This window comes from Capra hircus, chromosome 10 (assembly GCF_001704415.2).
Source record: "Capra hircus breed San Clemente chromosome 10, ASM170441v1, whole genome shotgun sequence".
NCBI classification, from domain to species: Eukaryota; Metazoa; Chordata; class Mammalia; order Artiodactyla; family Bovidae; genus Capra; species Capra hircus.
The window spans coordinates 56786036-56799988 of record NC_030817.1 but is presented as its reverse complement, the minus strand read 5'-3'; the positions used below and the strand labels follow the sequence as shown (position 1 = coordinate 56799988).

Below are 13953 nucleotides of genomic sequence, written 5' to 3'. Positions count from 1 at the left end.
AGATCAGTTAAACCAAAAAAAACAAAGCTTGTAAGAATTTAGACATTGTTATATTTATTTAAAGCCCCTGCTGGCACATGACTTGGACAGTGTTGTGATCACATACTGACATTTTTGCTGTCTAATGTAAAGATTTTAAGCTATAAAATGCCCTTTGGCAAAACTAATGGTGTTAGCCACTATTTTTATACCATTTGGTAATTTTATGTAGATATAATTTTATAGTAAATCTTATATATTCTTATCTGTGAAACTTTGTTTCTTCTATATAAAGGAGTTTCACAGTCTGCAATAAATATGCATATAACACAGTGAACATGTTTCTTACATTAATGAAACCCAAAGGTGATGTTTATGTCTCCTTTTTGTGTAAGTTTACTTGCCCTTCTATATTCATTTTTTTGGTAATATTTCATTGCGGATATGTAGACACTTTGCGCAATCTTAATTCACTCTTTGCAATGATAATGTTAAATCAGATGAAGTTCTATTGCTAGTTGATCTTACCAGCAGTGTCCTAAGTGCCTAGTTCTGTTGTGTTCATAAATGATGGTCTGGTTTAATACTGCAGAGCCTTTTAAGCTAAGCATTTTGAGAACAGCTTCTGCCTTTTTTTTTCTTGTGGCAGCGTGTTGCTAAAGCGCTTACAGAGACACTGGTACATTAAACAGGGCTTTCCCTTTCTTTTCTTACATTGCTCTAGTTTTTGTTTGTTTGTTGTTTTTTAGCAAAGCATTTTGCTCAGATTCACTTAATGCATGCATGTATTCAAACATGAGTATCCATTCCTCACCAGTTGGTATGACAGCAGCACTCAGTCCTCATCTAGTTTCAGAATGTTTGTTCTACTTGGTCATCACTGACGCATGTTTGTTCTGTTTGTATATAGGTCCTATGCACAGTCAATTGGAATCCCTGAGTGACTCGTGGACTCGCCTGAAACATAACAGAGACTGGTTGTGCAGTTCCTCTTATTCCTTTGAGTCTGATTTTGATCTTACCAAGTCTTTGGGAGTTCATACTTTGATTGAAAATGTTGTAAGCTTTGTGAGTGGAGATGTGGGGAATGCCCCAGGTTTTAAAGAGCCAGAGGAAAGTATGTCTACAAGTCCCCAGGCCTCCATCATTGCAATGGAGCAGCAACAGTTAAGGGCAGAAGTAAGTTTTTGATGTTTACTCCTTGTGAGGGACTATGAACCACTGAATGTACAATTAATAGGAAAAATTTTTCCTTTTCTTCTACTCCTTGCCTCCCTCTTTCCTTCATCTGAGCTTTTTGATGTTGCTGTCTTAACTGGAGCAACTTGATATATTCTTTGCAGTGAACAATAGTGTATTTTTAATTGCTATCTTTTAGAACAAGATACTCTAATCACTAATGTTTCCTTGTCTCCTAGAAACTATACTAAGATTGGTGGGTGACTATACAGATCTGCTCTTAGAGTCTCCATTTTTTATACATTTGTCTGTTTAAAAAGGGCTAGATTAGAACATCATGGTAATAATGATGAATGCTAAAGTTAGTGAACAAAGCCTCCTAAGTATCTCCCTCAAAATATTTTATTAATGATTGTGATTTTAACATGTCCTCAAATTCTTTGATACTCTCCCTGCCAGGAGGTTGAGCTTAATTTTACTCCTCTTAAGAGTAAGCTGGACTTAGTGACTTAGAGCTAACAGAGTATGAAAATGGAGGGGGGGGAGTAATTTTACTTTGCAGAAACCTGGCAGACATCACCTTAACCAAGTGATCAAGATTAATATCACCATAATTAATAGGTTATGCTAATATCATGCACAGTGATAATAATATGATGAGAGGGAGACTTTGTAATATTCTTCCCCCAAATCCATATCTGTAGTCCAAATATGAGAAAACATCAGGCAAACACAGATTGAGGGACATACTATAAAATATAGGAACAGCCCTTTGTAAGCATCAGGATCGTGGAAAACAAAGACAGAAACTGTCACAGACTAAAGGAGACAACTAAATGCAGTGTAATATCCGGATTGGATCCTGGAACATAAAAGGGGCATTATGGGGAAATTGGTGAAATCCAAATAAATTCTGTGGTTTGGTTAATAGTGTTGTACTAATGTTAATTTGTTTTTGATAAATGTACCATAATTATGTAAGATATTAACAGTAGGAGAAACTGGGGGAAAGTATATAGGAACTCTTCTATAGATAACAAAATTATTTCTAAATAAAAAGTTTATTTAAAAAAAAAAGGAATAGGCCAGTTGACTGCTATGGTGAATATTTGTCCTCCTAGGGAAGATAGAGCCCAAAGTTCAAGAGAACCACATTGAGACCTTTTGGGAATACTTCTTCTAATTCTTGAACTAAACAGTATTCATTCTATATAACAGTATTATAAGAAAAGAAAGCAATATCCTTACTCCCTGACACTTTTGAAACCTTCACATGTATCTCCTCATGAGCATCGCAGTAGTTCTGTGAGTAGATTAAAGTACTAATAGCCTCATTTTATACATGAAGAAACTGAGACTCAGGAAATGAAGTGAGTTTCCCGAGACTGCATAGTAATTGAACTACTCTGGCCTTTAAACTAGGTCTCCTGCATCCAGATTTACTACTTTCTCCACTGTACTGTGTAACTTCTTTTATACTCAAGTATGCTGCAGAGACCTTAGAGATATTTTAATTTTTAAAGTCATGATAGCAAATAATTATTTATGTCAATAGAACAGATTCCTAAGAAATACCAAAATTTTCTGTACACTAAGAAATATATTGTCTATGACGTAGAGAGTTATTTGTGTCTCAGTTCAGTGAAGAATTCTAAAATATGTTTATTTTACCTTTTTGCAAGCTCCGTTTAGAGGCACTTCATCAGATACTTGTTCTATTGTCTGGAATGGAAGAAAAAGGTAGCATCTCTCTGACAGGAAGCAGATTGAGCTCAGGTTTCCAGTCATCCACTCTGCTCACATCTGTGAGGCTGCAGTTTCTAGCAGGGTGTTTTGGTTTAGGCACCGTTGGACATGCAGGAGCCAAAGGAGAGAGTGGCCGATTGCATCACTATCAGGTAGGTGACAGAGCTGTCCTGTGAGAATGACACCTTACCTGTATTTTTACAACACCAGTTTAATAATGCTGAACTTTTTGGTGCTTAGAATTAAGGTTTAAAAATATAAAGACCTAAATGACTTAATGATATCATTGGTTTCATTTCTTGAGTAATAGATAGTAGTGTAGCTGCAATTAGATAAACCAATAAGTAAGCTATGGTACTGTTGTACTTTCACATTCTTTGCTGGCTCAGTTTTATTATCCCTTAGCCAAATTGCATAGAGGTAGATTTAAGTTGGGACAGGGTTGGTATTTGGGAGGATGGGTTTCAAAAATTTACATTTTAGACTTGATCAATTTTACTTAGTTTCTCTGGTTGTTTGAACTGTTTTTTTAAGTGTTCTCTTCATGTCTTCCATGTTTAGAGAGGAGAAATGCTTTGTGGGAAAGGAGAAAGATTATATAGAATCAAGAATTTTCAAGCATTGAAAAATAAGTTTTAACCTTTATACACTGAAATATACGAAATGATTAAAAACCACCATAGGGCTCTAGTATAGACTAGGGATAAAATGCTATTACTTTCAAAAGTAAGAAGTGTTTATTTAGTTCTTTGGCCCACTTTTTGATTGGGTCTTTTATTTTTCTGGAATTGAGCTGCAGGAGTTGCTTGTATATTTTTGAGATTAATTATTTGTCTGTTGCTTCGTTTGCTATTATTTTCTCCCATTCTGAAGGCTGTCTTTTCACCTTACTTATAGTTTCCTTTGTTGTGCAGAAGCTTTTAATTTTAATTAGGTCCCATTCGTTTATTTTTGTTTTTATTTCCAATATTCTGGGAGGTGGGTCATAGAGGATCCTGCTGTGATTTATGTTGGAGAGTGTTTTGCCCATGTTTTCCTCCAGGAGTTTAATAGTTTCTTATCTTACATTTAGATCTCTAATCCATTTTGAGTTTATTTTGTGTATGGTGTTAGAAAGTGTTCTAGTTCCATTCTTTTACAAGTGGTTGACCAGTTTTCCCAGCACCACTTGTTAAAGAGATTGTCTTTTCTCCATTGTATATTCTTGCATCCTTTGTCAAAGATAAGGTGTCCATAGGTGCATGGATTTATCCCTGGGCTTTCTGTTTTGTTCCATTGATCTATATTTCTGTCTTTGTGCCAGTACCATACTGTCTTGATGACTGTGGCTTTGTAGTAGAGCCTGAAATCAGGCAGGTTAATTCCTCCAGTTCCATTCTTCTTTCTTGAAGATTGCTTTGGCTATTCGAGGCTTTTTGGATTTCCATACAAATTGTGAAATTATTTGTTCGAGTTCTCTGAAAAATACCATTGGTAGCTTGATAGGGATTGCATTGAATCTATAGATTGCTTTGGGTAGTATACTCATTTTCACTATATTGATTCTTCCGATCCATGAACACGGTATATTTTTCCATGTATTAGTGTTCTCTTTGATTTCTTTTCACCAGTGTTTTATAGTTTTCTATATATAGGTCTTTTGTTTCTTTAGGTGGATATATTCCTAAGTATTTTATTCTTTTCATTGCAGTGGTAAATGAAATTGTTTCCTTAATTTCTCTTTCTGTTTTCTCATTATTAGTGTATAGGAATGCAAGGGATTTCTGTGTGTAAATTTTACATCCTGCAACTTTACTATATTCATTGATTAGCTCTAGTAATTTTCTGGTAGAGTCTTTAGTGTTTTCTGTGTAGAGGATCATGTCATCTGCAAAGACATACAGATGGCTAACAAACATATGAAAAGATGCTCAACATCACTCATTTATTATCAGAGAAATGCAAATTAAAACCACAATGAGGTACCATTTCACACCAGTCAGAATGGCTGCTACCCAAAAGTCTACAAGCAATAAATGCTGGAGAGGGTGTGGAGAAAAGGGAACCCTCTTACACTGTTGGTAGGAATGCAAACTAGTACAGCCACTGTGGAGAACAGTGTGGAGATTCCTTAAAAAACTGGAGATAGAACTGCCTTATGACCCAGCAATCCCACTGCTGGGCATATACACTGAGGAAACCAGAATTGAAAGAGACGTGTGTACCCCAATGTTCATCACAGCACTGTTTATAATAGCAAGGACATGGAAGTAACCTAGATGTCCATCAGCAAACGAATGGATAAGAAAGCTGTGGTACATATACACAATGGAGTATTACTCAGCCATTAAAAAGAATACATTTGAATCTGTTCTAATGAGGTAGATCAAACTGGAACCTATTATACAGAGTGAAGTAAGCCAGAAAGAAAAACACCAATACAGTATATTAACGCATATATATGGAATTTAGAAAGATGGTAACGATAACCCTGTATGCGAGACAGCAAAAGAGACACAGATGTATAGAACAGTCTTCTGGACTCTGGGAGAGGGTGAGGGAGGGATGATACGGGAGAATGGCATTGAAACATATAAAATATCATATGTGAAACGAATCACTAGTCCAGGTTCTATGCATGATACAGGATGCTCGGGGCTGGTGCACTGGGAGGACCCAGAGGGATGGGGTGGGGAGGGAGGTAGGAGGGGGGTTCAGGATGGGGAACACATGTACACTCATTGCGGATTCAAGTCAATGTATGACAAAACCAATACAATATTGTAAAGTAAAATTTATTAACTTTTAAAAAAAGTAGGAAGTGTTATTGTTGTTAATAGAAAAGGTAAATCTTTATGTGTAATTTAGGATGGGATCAGAGCAGCTAAGAGAAATATTCAGATTGAAATCCAGGTGGCTGTGCATAAGATTTATCAACAATTATCTGCTACGTTGGAGAGAGCCCTGCAAGCCAACAAGCACCACATTGGTGAGTAACTACACATGCAAATGTAAGATGCAAGTTGCATTTTCGCTTGGGGTTGTAGTAGGTAGCTAATGTTCTGTGTTTAATAACATTAGTATGTCAGCTTATCTGTAAAGAATAAATACTTGAAAGTTTAATAGTGTTCCATACTACCATTTATGTTTTGGAATATGACTTATTTTAGTAAATACTTTGTTAACGTCAAAGAAGATTCCTAATTGTCTTTTTCTCTTTTTTTCTAGAAGCCCAACAGCGTCTCCTTTTGGTTACAGTTTTTGCCCTGAGTGTTCACTATCAGCCAGTAGATGTTTCTTTGGCAATTTCCACTGGTCTGCTAAATGTATTGTCACAGTTATGTGGCACAGACACCATGCTAGGACAGCCTCTTCAGTTGTTGCCAAAAACAGGTGTTTCCCAGCTTAGCACAGCTTTAAAAGTGGCTAGTACAAGGTTGCTCCAGATTCTAGCCATCACTACAGGGTGAGCATTGTAGATGTCTTGATAGAACTTTGTGGGGGTTGGTCTTTCACATTTTAGTTAATTTCCTTTTACCCCTAATCTTCTTTATGTATTTAAGTATGTTTACCCTTCTGTATAATTTCCATTTATTTTTTTCCATTATTTCACATAGGACCTATGCTGATAAACTGAGCCCCAAGGTAGTTCAATCTTTGTTGGATCTACTCTGTAGTCAGTTGAAGAATTTGTTGTCCCAGGCTGGTGTATTGCTTATGGCCTCTTTTGGAGAAGGAGAAGAGGATGAAGAAGGAAAAAAAATTGACTCCAGTGGAGAAACTGAGAAGAGAGATTTCAGAGGTATCATAAACGTTTTTTTCTGTTATTATTTATAAGCATTTTTTGAGTCCACATTGTGTGAATATCTTTAGAATGTAGATTTCTTTCTGTTGTGAGGCATGAAAGGATTTTTATTTGTTTATTTAGAAACCTCATTTCTCTCCTAATATGTACGATGTAGATGTACATCTGGTTGAACTTCCTCTCTTTACAGTCAGTTAACCCTGACGTAGTAGCTATACCAGCCAAAGTGTAGATTCAGGCTCTCTATTGTATCTAGAACCTAGAGGTTCTCAGTGACTGATTTCCCCAGATTATGTGTTTGTAGCGTTTAATCCTGACAGCTCATCTCTTGAGTTGCAGTCTTGGTTTAAGTGTTCCTCCAGGATCAAGGTTTTTAATATTTTGGAATTGGGTTAGATTAGGGGAACTGAACTTCTTGCTAGGCTGTTTGTTCTCTAGTCACTAAAAAAAATTCTTCATTATACTTAGCTGTAATAAATTTTGGTTGCTGTTATATGGTCATCTGCTTATAGCTTTAAAAACCTATTAATCAACATTGTGGGAATTCCCTCATGATTCAGTGGTTAGGACTTGGCTTTTACTGCTGAGAATGTTGGTTCAAACCCTGGTAAGGGAACTAAGATCCCACAGGTTGCACAGCACAGCCAAAAAAACCCCACAAAAAATATAGTGAACATTGTATTTCAGTAGAATGTAAACCCTTAACAGGAGAACTACTGTGTATGTCAGTTATATAATTAAGGAATAAAGGTCTAAAACTGATCATTTGTTGAACAAACTTTGTGTAACTACCAATGTCTTATTACCATAATAAGCTCTGGGAGCTGTTAAATCCTTTCTGGACCAGATAGACAGACAGACAGATAAAACAAAGGTAATAGATCCAGTCTTTCAAGACCATTATGAAGATTAAATAATTTAATACTTGTAAAGGATTTAGAGCAGTATCTGGCACATAAGAGCTTGATGAATGTTAATACTGGAATAGTATAATGAATACTATTTAAATAAATAAGGTAGTATTTAAATAATATTAATAGTGTGTAGGTAGGTGGGTGGATAAAGGAACATGCTGGGGATACAAAAATGACAAAACATTATCTCTGCCCTCTAGGACTTTCTAGGATAATGAGGAAGGCAGACATTTAAACAAATAATTATAGTGTAATACAATAAGCTCAGAAGAAATAGCTAAATCTCTTAGGTCAGAATCTAGAAGGATGTATGAGTCTCATTGAGGGCTAACTTTTGGTTTCAGAGGCTGAATCTGTGGCAAGTTACTTTTTTATAAAGAGCATGTTGCATATACAGAGTGTGAGGAGACTCACAAGGCATAATAACATAAAAACAGGCTTTTAAGGCCACCTCCCTTTTTCCTCAGCTCCAACTGGGGATACAGGGTTGTTAAGGTAATAGTTTCTTTCCATTCTCTGTTGAGCACTGCACATATGGACAGCATGGAAGAAGCAGAAGAGTTACTTCTCAGCATCCTTCCATATCCAGTAAAAAAATAAACTGTGAAAAAATAAAATAAAAAAATAAACTGTGATGAATCTCAGCAGGTGTAGCAACACACTGAGTCCACATCCATTCCCCTCAGGTTGTCCCTTTTCTGTTTATGGGCGTGCCTGGGAGTGAGATTGATTCTAGTCAGCAGTGGCCAGGCATTCAGATAGATAGACCAGGTATTAATAACTCTACATACTCCCTATAATACTTAACTAAAAGTAAGGTGTACTCTTCATTTCAAACATAGTACTGATACTGGAAACAAACTATATCATCAAGCTGTATCAATTAGCTTTGTGGTTAAGGTCTCTAGGCTTTAATTACTTTAATTAATTGAGTGTCTTATTAAAAAAATACTTGCTGGGAGTGAGAGTGGGGTTGGATGGAGGCCTCCTAAAAGAGATTTTCCCAGGGGTCTCTACCAAGAGAGAAAGCTTCATGGAAGAGGTAACTTTTGAACTGGATTTTGAAGAAATGCATAGGAACAAGGTTAGAGTGAGATGTAGGTACCTAGGGCAGGCTAATAATTTTATATTCTTCAAATTAATACTATTAAAAAGTTTGCATATTAGCAAAGACTGAAGAAGTAAAGATTAGAGTACTGTGAGAAGGAAACGTAGAAAAGGAACTCTTAGCTTTTTCTCTGATTGTCCCTAACAGGTTAGTTTTATCATAAACCTGCACACCCATCAGCAAAACAAAAGCCCTCCAGTTAACAAGCTATCCATGAAGGTGTTATAGATTACTGACTAGTCAGACCTGTCCTTTGGCTGGGAGTTGGTCTCCCCTCCATCACAAGTGACTTATCTGTGTATTTCTTAATTTGATATGCCAGGATCTCCCTGAAAAAGAAATGCTTGCTTTCAAATTGTTACAGTTTTCCATGTTTTAATGCACCTTACAGACTGACATTCTGGGAATCTGCCCCACTTGCAAACTTCTCTGCCCTGGCTCCGAGTGGGTCATACCTCCAAGGTGTTCAATGATATGAGATCACGATGTATTAGAAGAAGAGCAGAAAGTTCTTTGGCTTCAAAATGCACAGGGTTGTTGTTGTTCAGTTGCTAAGTCATGTCCAACTATTTTCAACTCCATGGACTGTAGCATACCCGGGCTTCCCTGTTCTTTACTATCTCCCACAGTTTGCTCAGACTTATGTCCATTGAGTTGATGATGCTATCCAACCCTCTCATTCTCTGCCACCCTCATCTCCTCCTGCCCTCAGTTTTTCCCAGCATCAGGGTCTTTTCCAATGAATCATTCTTCACATCAGATGGCTAAAGTATTGGAGCTTCAGCTTTAGCGTCAGTCTTGGAGGGAGACTATTAGAGGGGTGACGAGAGGTATTGATGCTCTTGGGAAAATTGGGATGGTTGTTTAGAGCAGGTTGGTGGAAAGATTTCTTATATGTAGAGTTCAGGCAAACCATACCCAGGCCTAGAAATTTGTGTCTTGTAGAATATAAAAACAGTTAAGTCTTTTTTAGAGATGTAATTCTTAATTTGATTGGGCCAGAGGAATGGGGAAGTGGTGAGTGGACCATGGACTTTTTGAACATGTGATTACAGTCATCAGCTCTTTTACTAGTCTAATGCACACACAGACATAGTTTTGTTTTGGTTTTTAAGAATATGTTTCAGTTCATGACATTTATTTATTTTTGTTCATGCAGCGTGGCTTGTAGGATATTAGTTCCCCGACCAGGAATTGAACCCAGGCCCTAGGCAGCTAATTGACAGCCTAGGTTGTGAATTAAGTGGTACTTAACTGCATTCTCAGTGTAAGTTATTTGATAAAAAACTGTTTCCTGTTTGCTTTTGGTTATAATGTAAACCTGTCTGTTCATTCTTTAGCTGCTCTTAGGAAACAGCACGCAGCTGAACTGCATCTGGGGGATTTCCTAGTTTTTCTTCGCAGAGTTGTATCTTCAAAAGCAATTCAATCAAAAATGGCTTCCCCAAAGTGGACAGAGGTGCTTTTAAATATAGCATCTCAGAAATGTTCTTCAGGTATGTGACCTTTGTCTTATTTTGGAGTATTTTGCATATCACATGTGTTTTGTTCAGATAATGCCAGACTTCAACAACATTGGATACTTGATCTTGATTTTAAGACTTTTCTTTCCTGTTTTGTGAGTACTTATTTGATTGAAAGAGAACTGATTTCAGGAGTACAAATGGAAAGGAATCAATAATAGAAGATAGCACTGGAGAAGATCATAGATTTAATATTGGAAATGTCTCTAGTTGTTCAGATTACAATAATAAGTGGAGAACATCCAGTTTATTGTGATAATTAAGCACAGATTTTAAAATTGTTGGATTATCAGAATGCAGATCTGAATTTGTCTGTTCTTTCTCATCATGATATGATCTCTGTTGCTTTGATTTAACTTCTAGTTGTGTGCCATCTATGAGAGTTCTGTAAAATAAGCTTAATTCTTGCTTCTTAGCCTAAAACTCTGGTCTGCTTACATAGATTACTGTCAGTCTTTTCCTAATCTGCTTGCTTTTTATTGTTTTTAAAATAAATGTACATAAAATAGAATTTACCATTTTAACCACTTAAGTGTACAATTCAGTAACATTGAGTACATTCACAGAGTTGCTCAACCATCACTGCTGTCCATTTCTAGAACTTTTTCATCATCCGTAGGCAATGGCACCCCACTCCAGTACTCTTGCCTAGAAAATCTCCTGGACGGAGGAGCCTGGTGGGCTGTAGTCCATGGGGTCATGAAAAGTCGGACCTGACTGAGCCACTTCACTTTCACTTTTCACTTTCATGCATTGGAGAAGGAAATGGCAGCATACTCCAGTGTTCTTGCCTGGAGAATTCCAGGGACTGGGAAGCCTGGTGGGCTGTCGTCTGTGGGGTCGCACGGAGTCGGACACAACTGAAGCGACTTAGCAGCAGTAGTCTTTCTTAAGTGTGCTAAAATGTAACATAGTCTTCTGTGATACATGTTATTTTATATGTGTACATTTTTAATATCATTTATTAGTGTTTCTTTTTACTTTTTTGTATGTATTCAATTTTTTAAAAATTCAGATTCTATATATGTTTTAAGGTTAATATATAAACAAGAAGAATACAGGCAGCTTATTATTAACATAATAGCTGCAGTTATTAACTGCAAAAATACAGTAAAATGGAGTCATACTAAATGTTAATGTTCTTGCAACAGAATTATCCCAGTCATTGTGGTAGCAAATTCTGGCAAGAAATTGATTTGTTGTTAAAAGTGTTCAAAGAATTTCCAAAATTGATCAGCTGTGCTGCAAATAAAATAGTATTTTATTTAAAAGAGGCCTTACCTTTATCTTATTTTCTTAAAAGCTCTGCCATTTATAAGTTACTACTATTGGCAGATCAGTAGTTCAAGTCAGGATTCTTCCTGTAACTATGCTTCTTTGCCTTATATATAGTAAGTTTATAGTCATTTTCCTGTCAGCTTTTCTTCACTAGTATAGCTTACAGTAGCTTTTTTTCCTCCTTTAGTAAAATAAGGCTTATGATAATATTGAGTAAGTTCTTAGAGCATGAAGAAGAATCAGATATTAATTTATTTCTACTGGTTGTTTGTATTGGGTTGGCCAAAAGAGTTGTTTCGGATTCTTCTGTAAGACAGTGCAAAAAACCCGAAGGAGCTTTTTGGCCAACCCAGTAATAGTAATAGATAGAAAAAAAGAGCATCGGTATTCTGCCTCTGTCTTTGTTTTAGAAAAATAGAAACTGCTTTCTCTCCATTAACCCTGTAGGTCCGTCAGGGCATAGATGCAGTCAGAAGCAATTAAAGGGTATGATAAGCCTGAGCTTTAGAGGTTAACAGATGGGTCATTAAAATTCTACTTCTGTCTCTACTGAGCTATGTGGCTTTGCTCAAGTTACTTCTCTGAGCCTCTGTTTCCTCATCAGTAAAATAAGGATATAATGTAGGATTTGTGAGGATCAACAGAGTTGTTAATGTATATGAAATGCATAGCATGGTACTTGGCACAGGTGTTTATTATAGTACATTATATATACATATAATATATACATAAAAACTTATATATACATAAAAACTGAAACACGAACATGAATATTCATATACATGGATGGATATGGGATGAGTCCAGAATTCTTGTGATAATGTGCTGAAGTGAAGTCCGTTCCATCCTAAATACTTAACAGCTTCAAGGATTTTTTTCAAGAAGTTTATTTAAACTTTGAATTTAAGTTACATTTATAGTAAGACAATGTTCTTTTCCCCCTCCAGGAATTCCTCTAGTTGGTAACTTAAGAACAAGGCTCCTTGCACTTCATGTCCTTGAGGCTGTGCTGCCAGCTTGTGAATCTGGTGTAGAAGATGATCAGATGGCCCAGGTTTCTATTTTTAAAATTATTAGAAGATATTCTTTACATCTGCAACATGATTCACCCAAATTTGAAACTTATAGTCTCTTCAGTTGCAAATGTGTCATTTATTCAGTAGCATCTATGACTTCCACTTCTGAGATTGTTTTTTAAATTTTTTCATCTCCAAGCAAAGAGAAAGAGAAATTAAATTAGTTATGAGATGTGAGAAGTGGTGGCATAGTGAATATTTTCAAGGTCAGAATGAAAGGACAGTTTATAGAATTTCTTACTACGTTTGGACATCTAGAGAGAGAAAGATGTGAGCCTGTATGGCCTCATCAGAGGTCCATATAGTGAGGCAACAGGGCAGTTGAACCCACTCTGTAGTAGGTTAGTGATCTTTCTAAAAAATGACATTTTAGCTTGCATCTACACAAAGTAGCTGTCAGACATTGGTATAATTAAATCTCACAGGTGGCTTAATCTTATGATTTATCTTTTCTAAAAATAGTTTAAATAATCCTTTACAGATTTTATCATTTTTCCTTCAATACATAGGTTGTGGAACGCCTGTTTTCCCTCCTGTCAGATTGTATGTGGGAGACACCCATTGCTCAGGCCAAACATGCTATTCAGATAAAGGAAAAAGAACAAGAAATAAAATTACAGGTACCTGATTCTTCCAAAAAGGTATTTTTAGACAGTACAAGTGAATATCTTGCCACCTGTCTCTGGATCCTTTCTCCTTTGCTGGACATTTTTCTATCAGTTATTCAGTCTCCTCTCTGCATTCACCTTCCCTCTCCACTGGAGGACTTTCCTTCTCCTCAGTTTGTAAACATCTCTTATTCCCACTCTCCTAAATAGCATTTTTTATCAATGAAGCCTTTCTATATATTCTTTCGTACGTCATTGCTAAGCCTCTGGGAAGAGTAATCTTGTACATGTGTAAGTCACTTCCTTCACATCTCTTCAGCCCAATCGTTTCTTTTCCACCAAAGCACTGAAATAATGACAGAGGTGATGTTGGTAATAGTGTATGGCTTTTTGCTCACAACTTAAACTCTAGCCTTCCATTGTTTTCAAACCATCACTCGCTCTAGATTCCATCCACCATTCCTTGATTCCCTCTGGAGGCATCTCTTCTTTAGTGTGACTTTCTACTTGCCTCCATCCCAGATTCCGGTGTTCCTCAGAGTTCTGTGTTTAGCTTTTCTAGAAGTCTCAGTCATAATCATGACCATTTTTACTACGTTCATCGCCTTCCAAACTTGAATGATAGATAGCCCAGGTGTCTTTCTTTCAAACCTTTCTTCTTTTCCTCCCATCCCATTTTTATTGGTGGTGCTAACATTCAGCTAGCTTCTCAAACCTGAATTCCTGGGAATTCTAGACTTTGCTAATATCCCCATCCA

At 36.6% G+C, this 13953-nt stretch overlaps 1 protein-coding gene across 8 annotated transcripts in view; it reads left to right on the top strand.

Moving 5' to 3' along the window:
* The window catches only part of HERC1 (HECT and RLD domain containing E3 ubiquitin protein ligase family member 1), a 208938-nt gene that overhangs the window by 117945 nt on the left and 77040 nt on the right, over positions 1-13953 (top strand). For 5 of the 8 annotated variants that reach the window (XM_018054328.1, XM_018054327.1, XM_018054324.1 and 2 more), the window contains exons 26-33: positions 890-1158; positions 2841-3056; positions 5752-5872; positions 6112-6349; positions 6501-6685; positions 10051-10206; positions 12459-12565; positions 13097-13228. In XM_018054328.1, the coding sequence (XP_017909817.1) occupies positions 890-1158; positions 2841-3056; positions 5752-5872; positions 6112-6349; positions 6501-6685; positions 10051-10206; positions 12459-12565; positions 13097-13228 (1424 nt within the window). The remainder of the gene's footprint in view (positions 1-889; positions 1159-2840; positions 3057-5751; positions 5873-6111; positions 6350-6500; positions 6686-10050; positions 10207-12458; positions 12566-13096; positions 13229-13953) is intronic. The other 3 variants (XM_018054326.1, XM_018054325.1, XM_018054330.1) reach the window with 1 other exon arrangement.